This window comes from Dunckerocampus dactyliophorus, chromosome 5, assembly GCF_027744805.1.
Source record: "Dunckerocampus dactyliophorus isolate RoL2022-P2 chromosome 5, RoL_Ddac_1.1, whole genome shotgun sequence".
Classification (NCBI taxonomy): domain Eukaryota; kingdom Metazoa; phylum Chordata; class Actinopteri; order Syngnathiformes; family Syngnathidae; genus Dunckerocampus; species Dunckerocampus dactyliophorus.
The window spans coordinates 27827939-27845221 of NC_072823.1; the positions used below are offsets into that span (position 1 = coordinate 27827939).

The window sequence follows — 17283 nt, forward strand, 5'->3', positions numbered from 1 at the left end:
TGCCGCCGGTCACCATGGGGTCCTGGGCGGGGGTCCTCTCATTAAGTGTGTGTCGACATGGCTCCTGCTAACGGCGGTGGAAAAATACGGCAGCCTGGAGAGGCGACAGAGGAGGAACCAAAGAACCCTATTGATTTTGAACAATACGCGACAAGAGAAGTATTCATTTTTCGGGATATCTGCCACAAAACGGGCAGGGGGGAAGTGGCTCGGCAGGCAGGTGAGCCATGTCAGTCATGTGACAGATGTGGTCAAAGAGTGTCAGAGCAGCTCCTCTCTAGCAGGTTAACCGCCTGACATGTTGCATATCCTAATTTCTTACATGCAAAGGGGAGTTCTGGAGGGTGGAGGCGGGGGCGCCCAACCGCAGGCCCCCACAGACTAGCTCCATCAACAGGCCCTCTATTCATCTACGGGGTCGGAACAACAGAGGGGGCTTTCTGATGGAGCTCCGGCACCTGGCTGCCGATGGACGCAACATCAGAGGTTGGGTGTAGGGTGGAGGGCGGCGGGCGATGGTCACCACACCTGAATAACCTCCCCACCCCATCCCCTCCTTGGACTCACATCCCCAGTTGGCGAGCCACCAAAGCCACATGAAAAGTGGTGAAATCCTGGGAGTGTGAGAGGAGGTATGGAGGATCGGAGCTGTACAAACACACCACTCAGGTGCTGCACACTACACTTTTCATCCACGGGGGAGGGCAGGCCAGAAGATGGAGTGTATTTATCCAGGTGTTGGGAGGGAGGGGGGTGCACACCTCACAGGGACAGGGGAGCATCTATGCCAAGTCTGGGAGTCTTCCAAGGAGGCAGCAGCTGCCTGGGTAATGACGAGCCATCACCTTCCACATGACAGTGGCGGTCAAACCACATACACACTTTCCATGTTTACTAAAGCACAAAATTCTAGTCTCTTTCACAGTGTCTGTTTAAAAGGCACCAATAAATAGCAAGGGTAAGGCAATTCCCAGGCTTTGGAGGTAGTATCACAGCTGGAACAAAGGTGGGATATTTGCCTGTGTGAAAGGGTATTGTGCGATGTGGGGACCAGATGGTTGCTGTATGACAGTACAGCACACAATTCAAGGGTCGGAACAAAAGGTCGACGGTCCACTTGACCATTTTCCTGCTTTGGCGATAGTATCAAAGGAGTAACATGGGCGGCACGCCGCCTGTGTGAATGGGACAATGTTGGGACAAGGGTGTGACGTTTTTTCCAGCATTGAGTTGATAGCAATTGTCGCAATCTTCACATCAGATGTTCGCCCATCTAACACCCCCTTCGGCAGTTGTTTTGACTAGCCCCTTTCACACAGCCTGGAAAAGACATCCTTTTCATGCCTGTTCTGTACAAACAGCACCAGCATAGTAAAAGGGTAGGAATGCGACATAACTTTTCAGCTTTGGGAGTATCGGAGCTGTAACAAAGGCGGGACACTGCCTGTGTGAAAGGGTATTCCACAATGCCAGGGTGTGAAGTTTCTCCCGGTCTACAGTACTGATGTGGCTCTTGAAAAGTTTACAATGCACAAAAACAAACAATTAATGACTGAAAAGGCTGTAATATTCATCATTTTCAATATCGTAAAGAATGACTAAAACCTGATCCAGTATGACACGTAACCTTGTTTGCCAGGCCAATAGATGGCACTACAACACGTCCTCCAACAACAGCGTGCACTGTCACCAGGCTCCTTGCACACCTTCGTGGCACTTTCACAATCAGTTTTCAAGCCTATGATCAAATTACAAGCTAGAAAATGCAACATATACTGTAGCATAACGCCAACCATTATAGCTTAACAAAACAGCTCTGCATGTCTTGTGTATCACCAGCATTCGTCAAAAGAGACACTGAGCACTGTTTAAAAAGACTCACTCACATGCACACACACACACACACACACACACACACACTATCTTGAGAACAGAGCGCCGTATGCTGGCACCGCCCCCGCCGTGCTGTGATATCGCAGTACAGTGTACAAGACAAGCATACAGAGGCCACGCAGACAAAAAGTCAATTTGTTCAGAGCAGCGCCCGCACAAAAGGCGCCAGTTGCTCGGCACACGGAGAGGCCCCCCACTTCAAGAGGCCGGGGGCCGTGATGCATGCGTCTCTGCCTCCACTACCCTCCTGCAGCGCTGCAGTGGTTTTTCTTTGTTTATCTCCAGCCAGCTTTGGGAGAAGGGGGGAATTAATTAAGAGCTGCATTGCAGGTGGCCAGTGCTGGCTTTTACAGGTCTGACGACCGGCGAGGAGGACGAGGGCGATCTGGCGGAAGGACGACAGCCACGGGTCATGAGATGACAAACGTCCAAAACTGGCACGGTGAGAGAGTTGGGCAACTTGATGGAAATGGATAGAAAAAGGTTTTAAGGCTGATAAAGTCACCAAAATAAAATAAAAAAGGAATGAACAAAAATGTAAATAACTGCTAGGTTGGGTTCTGGCAAATTCAATTCTATCAAAAAGAAATTAACATTTTTTTTTTTTTTATTATATAATTTAATTTAATTTGCCCATCAGGGACGCCTCCATGGAGGACCAGCACTAGCCTCACCGCCTGGTCACTGACTGCCAGGAGGCGGAGCATGTTGGCGATGCTGACTAATGACTTTTAATGCTTGAAGCAAAACACTTTAACTTATTACTTGACTTGGACATGCGCTCGTTAAGTGACCTCGTAATCATTTCACTGAATTTAACCAAAAACGAAAGAAAATTCAATCAAATCAAATTAATTAAATCAGTCGAGAAATAACGTTTAGTTTAGGAAGGGATAGGCTCAAGCGCTCTCAGAACCAGACAAGCAGTAGAAAATAAATGAATAACATAAAATCAAATATTAACTTAACTTAAAATAACATAAAATAAAATGTACTGAGATATAATAAAATAACAAAAAACAAGAAATACATATGTTATCAAATTGTATGGGCTCCAGGACTCTCCTGACCCTAAGCCAGACAGGCAGTAGAAGAGATATGAATAATCACGTACAGCTTGATTAAAATAAAATGAGAGAAAATGAAGTCAAATAAGTAGGGAAATAACTATAAGTTTATAAATTTATTAATACATTTTCCCTGGGCCCTGAATCAGACAAGCAGCAGAAAATACATGAAGAAAATACAGCTTTTATAACATTTAACTCAATTATTAAAAACGTTGATTTGTGTAGTGGTGGGGCGTGAGAGCAAGAAATATTTGGTGTGAATCGAAATGCTTCACCGCAGACACGTGATTTCTATGTATGAGCTTGTATGTGCATGTTTTGGGAGGAGTGTGTGTTGCGTGCGACACTTCCTGTTGGTGATGCTTCTAGTAACACCCTCGATGAGTTGTTCCTCTATGACAAATCCAAACAAACAGTGGGAAAACTAAAGAAGAAGTAGCCCCAGGCAGTATTAGGGTGGATCAGCTAGCTTGAGATCCACATAAAAAGGCCGAGATGACAGCGCAACATCCTCGATGGCGTGACACCAGAGCTTGTAACATCTGTTCTGGGAGTGCCCAGCACGGCTCCAGTCTGATGGTCGGCCATTAAAGCTGACTTACGAGCACACGGGACACAAGCGTGCACTGTCTCGCCACGCTTTTAGACATGGAGAGCCATCCAGACAGCCAGCAGTCTCCAGTGGATCACCAAATGATCCCACACATTATACTGTAGTACGCTTTCCTTCCATAGTGACTGGTGTCATTTGTTTACACTGTATGTCATTACATGCACCAAACATGTACATACTACTATAAACCTATTACAGCAATGCCATGCTGTTAATTGAAAGGCTCATGATACAAAACATCATTTTTCAACTTGAATTATAATATCTTCATTTAAAAAAATAATTAATTCAGTAACATAATTCATCAGTACAGTAGTACCTCGCATAACGTAAACCTCCTTTTACGTAAATTCCACTGAACGTAAAGAATTGATGTAAAGTTTTTGCATCGTGTTACGTAGGAAATTCCATATAACGTAAAGCGTCTTTTTTTTTTCAATCAACTTTATTAATGCCTTACAAATTACACTAACAGTGGGCATTGAAAAATAACAGTTGAATAACAAAAACACAGAGATCGAGATTAAAGAAATAAAAACATAACAGAAAAGTGATAAATAAATAAATAAATAAAATAAAGATAATAATAACAATAATAATAATAATAATAATAATAATAATAATAATAATAATAATAATAATTAAAGTAAGTTACACCAGGGGACATGAGCAATGAAAATTAAATTGAATTAAGGATATTGAAGTGGGAGCACAGATTTATAGTCTTGATAGCTTTCTTGTTATTAGCAGAGGATATTGATTTGAAGTACAGCTTCAGTTCTTTCATGAAAACATCAAAAAGGGGTTTCACTTTGGCAAATTTAAAGTCGGTGCAAGTTTTTTTTGTTTTTTTTTTAAGTTGGTGCATGTTCAGACTAACAGAGTACTGTACACTTGGTGACGCCTTTCACTTTTATTCATTTACAGTAATCTTATTTATTACCTTATTTAATATTGGAATGTTACTCTACTATGTTTATGATAATGTTTTCTTATATTTTCCCACCATATTTGGTGGACTTTAAATATTTCGAAGGACCAAAATGGGTGAGTTTGGGAAGATCTTGGAACGGATTGGGCTATTTACATTTATTTTACGCTTCGTATAACATAAAAACCCTATAACATCAAGGTTCTCGGAACGGATTATTTACGTTGTAGGGGCGTCTACTGTATATACTATTTATATTTAATTACATCATACTGTATTATTATAATATCATATATTATAACATCATCATATTATATATATAGTATTTTTATTTATGTTATATATGAGAATCAATGAATTATATTAAATATAAAGCGCATGCAGAGATAGATAAAGCTGCTGGATGACACTTCAAATGCAGATAACACCATTTTATAGATTTGATTAAAAAAGTACATCAGGAGGTTGCCTACATCCTCAGCTGTGGGCCTGTCACGATAATCAAAACAATTAATCTAACAATAAATAAAAAAAAACACGATCATTTTCAGCGGCCTCGATAAATTGACATGTGCATGCATTCGTGCTTGTATTCCTCGTCTCTCTTTCAGGCTTGGATGACAAGAGTGTTCACTCTGCAGCTGTCTGTGCGCGTTGGTGCTACAGTCGAATGAACGGAGGGAGTGAGCCCTCCTGTCGTCTCCTCCCCTCTTTGTCCCTGCACTTGGAGGTGCGGCTACCTTGGCTTGCAGGAAATTAGCCTCGTGAGCAGCATACGCTAACATGAATGGCCACACAAAAGCGAGTTTCTAAGGCGAAAGCCACATCCCCAGTGTGGGAATATTTCAGTTTTAAACAGAATAAACAGGGTGAGCGCATGAGCGCCCACAAACTCAGATGTCGTATTTGTTCGAAAGTAATGACGAGGAAGCAGGGGAATACGACCAACTTGTATTCACACCTGAAACGGAGGTGGAAAGGAGCCTTCGTCCCGACAGTCAGCCGGCGTCGCTCGCTGCATTGCAAAAGAAATGCAACATTTGGGGAAATGTTACACATGTTTGACAGACAGTACAAATTGCCTGGGAGCACGTCCATGTCCACGTCCATGTCCATGTCCATGTCCACGTCCATGTCCATGTCCATGTCCATGTCCATGTCCATGTCCATGTCACAAACAGCAACTCCTCAACTGTAGAACCGAGTGAAAAGGACATCGGAAACATTGCATTTAACTCCGCCACCACAGATATGTGGGCCAGCTCAAATACTGTATGACCCCCTACATTAGTTTAACAATACACTACATAACTGTGTGCGTGTGTGTGTGTGTGTGTGTGTGCGTGTGTGTGCTTTTTATTGGAGTGTTTTTTTCTTAACAGGGACGTTTTTTTCAGTATTTTCCATTTTTTTGTTTAATTTATTATGGTTTGTTTATTTAAAAGTTGTTGACGTTCCAATTACAATGTTAAATACTCTTCAGAAATTAAAGTTTATTGGTTTTGATACGATGTACTCTCATTATTATGCCATAATAAAAAATAAAAGATGTCAAAAAATGTCAATTTCGATTAGACAATAATTTGTAGGACAATTATCAACCAGCAAAATTTGTTATCATGACAGGAATACTCAGCTGTAAATGCTGTGTGGTTTTTGTGGGGGTTTTTTTGGAAATTAGAGACCCTGGCAGTTATTTGCTGTTGTGGAACACGCACCCGGCGACAATAGGAGACTGGGTGGTTAATTGAAAAGAGGCGTTAATTGGAGTAATTACGGTATATTTATTAAATTGTTTTGTTTTTTTTTTCTAATGATGGGCTGCAAAACTGGAAATGTTCACCAGTTGGAGTTGGGACAACGCATGGTATTGCCCACTTTGGTCCCTTGTCCTCTCAGCTGGAGGATAAGTTGGAAGGCGGGACCAAGGAAGCGCAGAGGAGTGAAGAAGAATAGCGTGAGAGGAGGTACAGTACCTTGTGGAATTCAAGTGGTGTGTGGAGAAAGAGTCCTGGACCGATGCCACGAAGGGGCAGGTCAAAAGACTGCAAAGCAAAGAGAGACAAGAAGCATTCTGACGCTCGGAACTCTCGTTTGACGACGTTTAAGGACTTCTGGATGGCTCTCAGCGGGCACAGACCATAAGAGGAGTAAATATGAAGATAAGACTGATACTGATGGGTTTGGGATACGTTGTGCCTGCAGTATGAACCAAAAGGCGGCATTTTGTTGCCAAGAGTGCACAGAGTGGTGGAGAATGAAGAGTTAAAATGCAAAGCTGGGGAGGACAGTTAGTGAGGTGACACGTTGGTTATTAAGTAACATGTGCAATAACAGCACAGATTTCTGTGTAGCACAATTAAGCATTTGAACATAACTTTGGCGAGCCCGACTATTTAAAGAGGACTGAAAAATGTTCCAAGATCAAGCAAAGATGAGCCTACCCTCTGTAGTACGACCACCACTTCACGGCGGACATCTTTACAAAAGAAATGAAAGGCTTTGCTACAAACGCACGGTCACAAAATTGACAGAAAATAAAAAAACAGGCACTACACATGCTCAATCAAAATAATTTCTACAGTCCAAACACGATTGTTCTCTGAATGTTCTTACATACAGTTGAAATCTCCTCTTCTTACCTTATATTAAGTACGTAAAAAAAAAAAAATTGACTGGTTAAAAAAAATAAATTAATTAAAAGGCTTTGCTACACATGCTAAATTGTTTCTACATTGCAAACGCACTATTCCCTTCATGTTCCTCCTTACAGGTGGAAATCGATTCTGCTTACCTTATATTACGGCAAGTACTTTAGGAGCCCAAAATTGACAAAAACCCTCCAAAAAAACTGGTTTCGCTACACATGCTAAATAATTTCTACAGTAAAAACACACCATTTTCCTCTAAATGTTCCTACTTACAGGTGGACATCTCCTCTTCCTACCTCATAGTAAGTACGTCACGGTCCGAAACGTGACTGTTGGTAATGGTAAAGGTTTGATTTTATTTGAACATACGTACGTTTTACTTCGGTATACACCACATACAGTACTACATCACATGTCCAAAAGGAGTAGGATGAAGCAGAGCTCAATCCACCGCCTCTTTGTTTCACATCACACTGATAAATTTGTTCACTTCCTATTCAACATGTGAGCTTTGCCAGTTCTGAAATAACATGAGAAAATAATACAGCAATGTAACACTGTGTTACAGTGAAGTTGAGGTTTGTAAATATGTATGAACAAATTACAGTCAATTTCATAAGATTGCATAAAGTGCAGTTGTCATATGACATATGACATAGCAATGTACAGGTATTGTATTTCCCTGTGCTTCAGGATTCTTCTTTCTGATACTTTGTAAACATCAACTGCTTGTACTGTCTCTTGAACCGAGTCATTTTGTGCATTGTTTGAGTTCTTTACTCAGTCCGTTCCATAATTTGATTCCACATACTGATATGCTGAATGTTTTTGGCATTGTTCGCTCATGTAAGTGTTTAAGCTTAATTTTTTTTCCTAACAACATATTTCTCCTGTCTTGATGAAAAGCACTGTATAACATTTTTGGGTAGCAGGTTATTTTTTGCTTTATGCATAATTTTAGCTGTTTGAAGGTTTACCAGATCAGCAAATTTGACAGATTTTTAGGAATAAAGGGTTTGTATGTAACTGGCTGTATGTAAATGGATTATGCGAACTGACCTTTTTGTAGTACAGTTAGTGAGTGTACTTCTATAGTTATTTTCCCATATCGCCACACAATAAGTTAGATATGGTCGAACCAGAGAACAATAGAGCATGGAGTGCTTAAAAAAAACACAAAAAAGCAGGCTTCGCTACACATACTAAATCATTTCTACAGTCCAAACATACTATTGTTCTCAAAATGTTCCTACTTACAAGTACAAATTGCCTCTTCCTACCTTATATTAAGTACTATTAAGTACTTAAAGGTCCCAAAATTGACTTTGTGAAAAAACGGGCTTCGCTACACATGCTAAATCATTGCAACAGTCCAAACACACTACTGCTCTCTAAATGTTTCTACTTACAAGTAGAGATTGCCTCTTCCTACCTTATATTAAGTACGTCAAGGTCCCAAAACTGACTTTGTTGAAAAAAATAAAAAATAAAATAAAAAAAACAGGCTTCGCTACACATGCTAAATCATTTCTACAGTCCAAACACACTATTGGTCCCAAAATGTTTCCACTTACAAGTAGAAATTGCCTCTTCCTACCTTATATTACGTAAATCAAAGTCCCAAAACTGAATTTGTTAAAAAAAAATAAAAAAACAGGCTTTGCTACACACGATAAATCATTTCTATAGTCCAAACACAGTATTGCTCTCTAAATGTTCCTACCTCTAGGTGGACATCTCCTTTTCCTAACTTATATTGAGTATGTCAAGGTCCCAAAATTTACATTGTTTGGAAAAAACAAAACAAAACAAACAAAAAAAACAGGCTTCGCTACACATGCTAAATAATTTCAACTATCTGACAGTCAGATACAAACATGGGAGCTGTAAGTGTAAGTATGTCACGGTCCCAAAATGTACATTGTTTGGGAAAAAAAACAGGCTTCGCTACACATGCTAAATAATTTCTACAGTCCAAACACACAATTGTTCTCTAAATGTGTCTATTTACAGGTGGAAGCCTTCTCATCCTAAATTATTTTAAGTACTTCAAAGTCCCAAAATTGATTAGTAGGCTTCACTACACATCTTAAAATGAACCCTTCGAGCTCAGGCCACGATCTGACAGTCAGCTACAAACATGGGAGCTGTAAGTGTAACCATGTTGTTTTTCTTCAGTGACTAGGCTAACCTTGCATGTTGCTGTTAAAATGTAATGTTGGCATTTAAGGTTTGCGTTGCCCTGTCTCACCCCTTAATGTTACGTCGTTGTATGTGATATATGGCATCTATTACGTTGGCAAAGTGCAGAGTAATAGTGTATATATAAAACGTAGATAATAGCGCTTCTTGGAGACACCCCCTGGCAGAGACAAACACAGCTCATTAGCATTTAAAGCCACACACACACACAAAATGCATTACTTGTGTGGTTAGCACACAAACAACCAATCAGGACGTATTCACTTTTAGCAACATGTCACTGCTTGAGACCATGCAGTGATGTCATACCCGCGCGTGCTACCATGCCCAAATCGGACAAAGGAGGAGGGGAATCGGTATTACGGGCAACAGATTGGAGGTAGGAGTGATGATGGATGGGAGGGGGATGTGCGGTGACAGTAAACTTACTGAGTGTTGTCCGTCACCACGGACAGGGGGATGTCCTCACACATGCAGTCCAGCTCATCGGTTAGGCTGCTAGCGCGGGTGATGTCGATGGACATTCTGTTGCCGTGGCTCCTCCTCACTGGAAGCAGCAAAGATCAGCTTTTAGCCACGCAGTCACTCATTGGGATCATTTTGTAATGCATTATATTGCCTTCACTTATGATATCCATACATGGTTGTCACTTATCGATATGATGTATTTCTAACATACTGTAAAAGGCTATGTGAACATTATAAAATCTTAAACATAAGAATGTGAAAAAATGTATGCACATTTTATCATTGCCGTTGATAGAAATCCATCCCTTTTTTTCCCCAGTATACTGATCAAGATAATGCTGGTATCGTTGACATAGATGTTGTGACGTATAACAGATGTTTTTCTTTCAATACATCAATTACAGCAGAGTCACTGTATCATATTATTGGTATCGTTAGCAAATGATATACTGTAGATGTTGTCTTGGCCATGATATTATTACAAGCAAAGATACTGTGTATCGATATGAAACGTACTGTAGATGGTTTTATTAGATTCAAGATTGAAGAGTTTTATTGTCATATGCACAGTAAAACTGGTGGTTCTGCTATGCAATGAAATTCTTGTTCTGTTCATTCTCCCAGAAAAAGAAAGATAGAAAAACACAAGAAAAAGAATAAGAACATCAGAAACATAAATACCAATAAATTAAGCAACAACAACAGAAGAGACATTAATACAAATAAATAAATCAATAAATAAATAAATAATAAAGTGCTATGAGTGTGTGCGTGTGTTGCGTGCGGCATGTGTGAGTGCTTCATTGAGAAGCCTGATGGCCTGTGGGTAAAAGCTGTTCACCAGCCTTGTGGTCCTGGACTTCAAACTCTTGTAGCGTCTGCCTGACGGTAGGAGTGTGAATAATGAGTGTTGTGGATGTGTGCTGTCCTTGATGAGGTTGTGTGTTCTTCGTAGGACTCTAGATTTATAAATGTCTTGCAGTGAGGGGAGGGCTGCCCCAACAATGTTCTGTGAGGTCTTGATCACCCGCTGGAGTGCCTTCCTATCACGTGTTGTACAGTTACCGTACCAAACAGTGATGGAGGCGGTAAGGACACTTTCGATAGTGCATCTGTAGAAGCAACTCAGGATTGTGACATGCCAAATTTCCTCAGTCTTCTCAGGAAGTACAGTCTCCTTTGGGACTTCTTCATAATTTGTTGGGAGTTTTGAGACCAGGTGAGATCCTCGCTGATGTGTGTGCCAAGGAACTTGAAGGTTTTCACCCTCCCTGTGGGGTCCCAGTGCTCACAATTCTTGAGCTGGGTGTGCGATTGTGGACTCTGACTGACTGGGGCCTGCCTGTGAGAAAGTTAAACACCCAGTTACAGAGGGAGGGAGACAGGCTAAGTGTGAGGAGCCTATCTGTGAGTTTGTGGGGGCTGACTGTATTAAAAGCAGAGCTATAGTCTATAAATAGCATTCTGACATATGTGTCCTGGCCCTGTAGGTGAGAAAGGGCTGTGTGGATGGCATTGTTGACTGCATCATCAGTGGACCGGTTCTGGCGGTATGCAAACTGTAGAGGGTCCACAGTGGCCGGGATGCTCTTTTTGATGTGGGTCATGACTATTCTTTCAAAGCACTTCATTACAATAGGAGTGAGTGCTATAGGGCGATAGTCATTCAAGCAGGTCACGTTGCTCTTCTTGGGTACGGGCACTATGGTGGTGGACTTAAAGCAGGTCGGTACAGATGATTGTGCAAGTGACAGGTTAAATATGTCAGCAAGCACATCAGCTAGCTCTGATGAGCAAACTCGAAGTGCACGGCCTAAGATGTTGTCTGGGCCTGCTGCTTTTCATGGGTTTGTTTTGTTCAGAACCCTGCGCACATCAGCTGATGTCACCATGAGAGGTGAGTCCTGTGTGCTCCCCAAGTCCAGCCACCCTCTCTGCTCATCAGGAGTTTGGGTGTCAAAGCGGGCGTAGAACTCATTCAGCTCGTCTGGAAGTGTGGTTTGGCTGGATGTGGCTACGCTACTCCGCTGTCGATAGTCTGTGATTGCTGGAGCCCCGCCCACATGCGCCGAGGGTCTGAGGTGGAATAGTAGCCCTCCAGCTTCTGTCTGTACTGTCTTTTGGCCTCTCGTATGGACCTCCTCAGGTCATATCTGGTCTTTTTATAGTCCGAGCACGAGAACGTAGCTTAGCCCTTACATCACAGTTCATCCAGGGTTTTTGATTAGGGTATTTTCTGTAATACTTGGTGGTGGTAACAGTCTCTATACATGTGCTAATGTAGCCAGTAAGAGCAGAAGCATATTCATCCAAATCAACAGTACAATCTTCCCTCCCCGCTGCAGTTTTAAACACATCCCAGTTTGTGCAGCCAAAGCAGTCCTGAAGTACTTGATCAGTTTCTTCATTCCACACTTTAACTGCTGTACTTACAGGGGGAGCTTATTTGAGAAGTTGTCTGTATGTTGGATAAAGGAATATGGAAATGTGGTCAGCTTTTCCAAAGTGGGGTCATGGAACAGCCTTCAAAGCACCTTTCATGTTGCTGTAGACTTGGTCCAGGATGCTATTTTCCCTCGTGGGAAAGCTTACATGCTGGTAATATTTGAGGAGGACAGTCCTGAGGTTGCAGTGGTTGAAATCGCCAGATATAATGAATACAGCTTCCGGGTGTTTGGTCTCGTGTTTGTCGATGACGTCATGCAGGAGGCCCAGTTCATTAGCGGTGTTAGCTCGTGGTGGAATGTAGACAGTTGTTCAATACACAGCGCTGAACTCACGAGGCAAATAAAAAGGTCTGCATTTTACCATAAGCAGCTCAATGTCCGGTGAGCAGTGCTTTTCCGTCGCCTGTACATCTGTGCACACCGTTTGTTACAACATACCGATTGCAATGTTATCGTTATCGTTGGCATAGATATCGCAACAAGATTTTTTTTTCTAGTACAGTATATCAGTATCTGTATGTCACACTTATATGTGTCAGATCAGCAAACAAATGTAAATATTAGTCAGAGACAACACAACTGAACACAAAATGCCATTTTTAAATGAAACTTTTTATTATTAACGGAGAAAAAAAATCCAAAGCTACATGGTCCTGTGTGAAAAAGTGATTGTCCCCTAAACCTAATAAGTGGTTGGGCCACCCTTAGCAGCAACAACTGCAATCAAGCGTTTGTGATAACTTGCAATGAGTCTCTTACACGCTGTGGAGGAATTTTGGCCCACTCATCTTTGCAGAATTGTTGTCATTCAGCCACATTGGAGGCTTTTCCAGCATGAAGCATCTCAATAGGATTCAGGTCAGGACTTTGACTAGGCCACTCCAAAGTCTTCATTTTGTTTTTCTTCAGCCATTCAGAGGTGGACTTGCTGGTGTGGTTTGGATCATTGTCCTGCTGCAGAACCCAAGTTGGTTCACCAACAGATGTCTGGACATTCTCCTTCAGGATTTTTTATTATTATTATTTATTTATTAACCTTTTGGTTACTTTTGGTAGACTTTTGGAGAATTCATGGTTCCGTTTATCACAGCAAGTCTTCCAGGTCCTGAAGCAGCAAAACAGTCCAATACCATCACACGACCACCACCAGATTTTACTGTTGGTATGATGTTCTTTTTCTGTTGGTATGATGTTCTTTTTCTGAAATGCGACATTACTTTTACACCAGATGTAATGGGGCACACACCTACCAAAAAGTTCCACTGTCTCGTCAGACCTCAAAGTATTTTCCCAAAAGGTCTTAGGGAACATCAAGATGTTGTCTGACAAAATTGATATGAGCCTTAATGTTTTTTTGTTCAGCCGTGGTTTTGTTTTGGTCTTGGAACTCTGCCATGCAGGCAGTTTTTGCCCATTGTCGTTCTTATGGTGCAGTGGATTGATATTTATCACTATATTATTGGTATTTTAGGAAATTATGTATCACAGATGTTTTTCCTCCAAAACATAATTTATCATTATGCTATTAGTATTGTAAGCACAGATATTGTGTATAGATATGGAACATCAATGTTTTTTCCCTAATATTCCAATTGTGATGTTATTGATATCGTTGGCATAGATTCCATGACGTGTCAATGATGGTTTTCTTCTAGTATATCAGTATCGCACAATTGCTGTATAATAATATTATTTTTATAGTTAGCATAGATATCGTGTATCGATATGTAACGTAGATGTTCTTCTAATACACACATTGTGATTTCTTGGTATCACTGGTATAGCTATCATGACATATCAGAGATGGCACAATTACTGTATAATGATATTATTAGTATGGTTAGTGTACGTAGAGGTCATGAAGTATAACAATATTTTTCATCCACTCTATCAATTACAGCATAATCACTGTATTGTTATATTATTGGTACCGTTAGGAAATTATGCTTCCTCAATGTTTTCTTCCAAAATATCAATCATGTTCCAATTACCAAATCACGATATTACCAGTGTAGTTCAGAAGGGATCGATATATAATGTAAATGGGTATTTTTTTCCAATATACCTATTGCAAAACTATAGGTATCATTGACATAGATATTGTGACTTATTGCAGATGTTTTTTCTGGTATATCAGTATCGCAGTATTTATGTATAAAAACACTATTCCCATCATTCCCATCGATATCATGATGTTTTCCTTCCACCATTAACTACAGCATAGTCACAATATCATATTGATCTGTATCGTTTGCAAATGATGTATCATAAATGTTTTTCTTCCAAAGCATTGATTATGATCAAACAGCTGCATCGTGATATTATTAGAATAGATCACAGTGATAACGTGATGTTACGTAGATGGTGTTCTTCCAATACACGGATTGGATTGTGATATCATTGGTATTGTTGGCATACATATTAAGAATTATTGTCAATTCTTTTCTGCAAGTATATTATTCATCACACAGTTGCTGTATCGAGATATCATGACGTAACGTAGTTGTTTTTCTTCCAGTACACCGATTGCAATATCATTTTTATATTTGGTAAAGATTACTGTGAATTATCGCAGATGTTTTTCTTCAGGTATATTATCATCACACAATCGCTGTCTCGAGATATTGATATCGCTGGCAAAATATCACTGTAATATTGTAGGTACTGTACTCTATCATTCCCACGCCCATCCTGGCTGGTCCACTTCTGCCGTTCAAATAGAACATTATGTTGTTACGTATTGCTCCTTTAATTACCTCGCAAAAATGTCTGGGAGAAGTAATATGTGTATGTATAAATAATATTTTCTTTGTTTATTATGGATGTGGAGAGGTTGTGGAAGAAAAAAATGTGCATTTTCGTGTACATAGGAACATTTTTGTAAAGAATAAATAAGAAAGAAAGATACCTGGAGAGGAAGGGCAGCTCAGAGTGAAAGAAGACCAAGAATGATGACAGGGACCTTGGTGCCATGCATGCAAAAGAAAATACAAGGAAAAAAAGATGGAGAATTTAACACACCAGTGAAAAAGAGTTCCAAAACCAACATTGTTAATTTATGGGCTCAGACAGACAAGCAAACAATGGCTAGTTTGTGTCTCTCTCCCCTGCCTGTCTAGATACACACTGTCCACAGGTTCTCTGCAAAGAAAAGAGGCCGGGTCAAGCCGGGAGCGCAGTTTGAGTCTCTTTGCTGGCACTGCTTTAATAAAGTTCACTGTGGGTACAAAAGCCCGGCCAAGTCTAATTAAAATACTGTCTGGACAACATGGAAGAGGCAGGAGAGCTAATGATTAACTCCGAGCTGACGAAGAAGAAGAAGAAGAAGAGGATACTGGTTCAACAGTGCTGCCTAAGATCAACTATAAAAGGACGGTAAATGACAACTTCAAGTTTGGAAGGCTCACCGGTTTGTTTGAACATCCTGGTGATGCCTGTGAAGAAAGAAAGGACTCATTATCAGCAGGATGGAGAGCATACTGACAGAGGAAGTTCATCCAGCGCACAACAAGCTGGAGCTAATGCGTCATTGTGTTGTACTTGATGGATATTAATATTGTCATTTCATTAAATAAGAATGAGCCAACATTAAATACAGTTGGCTTCAGAAGTACAGTATGTGGGCAGTGACGGTGAATTTAGTAACATTTATTTACACACAATGGGTTATACATATATTGGACATCATTTTTTATTCAATATGTGTATGGCTTAGATCAAGGGTACCCTTTGCTGTCTTCAACTTCACTTGAGTAGTATTTGAAATTGTTGTTCTAAAAATGTGTACTATCCCTACCTATCACTCTGACGTTTATAGAGTGAGGAAGCTTACCAAACCATAAATTAAGCCTGTTCATGTTTTTATTTTGCGCTAGCACGGCTATGTTGTAAAAATGTGTCTATATTTGGACATTGAAATGTTACATGTAAAGCATGTCTACTTTTGCTGTGAAATTAACAATATGTTCTCTGATAATGTTGTCATGATTTCTACTTAGAATTAAAGAATGATGTCTGAAATTGGTTTCTAATGTGTTTTATTCAGATATTCTCAGTGTAAAAAAAAATAACTGTCGTGTAATCATTAGTGAAACGTACATAACCTTCGTGTCCGCCTGCCGATGAAAATTTTGAAGAACATAATTCCATGGAAAAACAAACCCCATGATGATTACAATGGTATATATTCATGGAATAATTACTCAACTCTGCAACTAAAGTGATTTTTTGTGTATAAAAGAGTAAAATAAGATTATTTGAACAAAAGTCTAACACACCTAAATGTCGTGTCAGGCCAGTAATGTACGTACAATTCGAGCTCACAGAGTAAATTGCGTATTGCTAGTAAATATTGAATTAGAAAATAAAAAGTGCCTTCTTGGGCCAAACAAAACTTGTTTCCTTCTGCCGGTTATTCGCCAAATACGCGTTCAGCAGGGGAATGTTTCACCGTGTCCGCCATTTTGTGTTAGCGTAATGTAGAGTCACGACCTCGGCAGCATCGAGCAGCATCATTCAATTCGACGAGCAATCGGCGGTTTAACAACCATTGTTAAGTCTAAGGTAAGATTTTTTCATTTTTATATATATTGGAGAAGATCTTGATGCACTTTGAAATGATTTTTTTTGTCGGGTGAGTTACAAATTTTGTGTTTATCGAACAGGTAACTCGTTTTAACAGCCGTTGTTTTTACCTCTCGTAGGTCGCCGTTCGTGTCGTGTGCACGAAGCGGCAAAAAAACACGCAAAGTGGGCAAAATTATTCAGCATTACTAGTCGGATTTTACTTACTTTTTATCCGTTGTATTATATGTCGTTGACATTTATCTGAAACAAATAAATTCTAGCGTGTTCGTTGATAAATTGCTCCATATTTAACCCGGTAGCGATCGGTGTGTCCCTCATGGGAGGTCAAAGATCGCCTTGTAATTTTAGGTCTTTAGCATGATAATTCAAGAACCACTCACTCAGTGCATTTCACTGAATCCTGGCTCATGTTGCCACAGTG

The 17283-nt window shown here is 40.3% G+C and overlaps 1 protein-coding gene across 7 annotated transcripts in view; it reads right to left on the reverse strand.

Moving 5' to 3' along the window:
* kcnq1.2 (potassium voltage-gated channel, KQT-like subfamily, member 1.2) overlaps positions 1–17283 on the reverse strand; it is a 289633-nt gene that overhangs the window by 217379 nt on the left and 54971 nt on the right. For 3 of the 7 annotated variants that reach the window (XM_054777784.1, XM_054777780.1, XM_054777786.1), the window contains exons 12-15: positions 15683–15709; positions 15184–15237; positions 9790–9907; positions 6484–6552 (exon numbers count right to left, since the gene is read on the reverse strand). In XM_054777784.1, the coding sequence (XP_054633759.1) occupies positions 6484–6552; positions 9790–9907; positions 15184–15237; positions 15683–15709 (268 nt within the window). The remainder of the gene's footprint in view (positions 1–6483; positions 6553–9789; positions 9908–15183; positions 15238–15682; positions 15710–17283) is intronic. The other 4 variants (XM_054777781.1, XM_054777782.1, XM_054777783.1 and 1 more) reach the window with 4 other exon arrangements.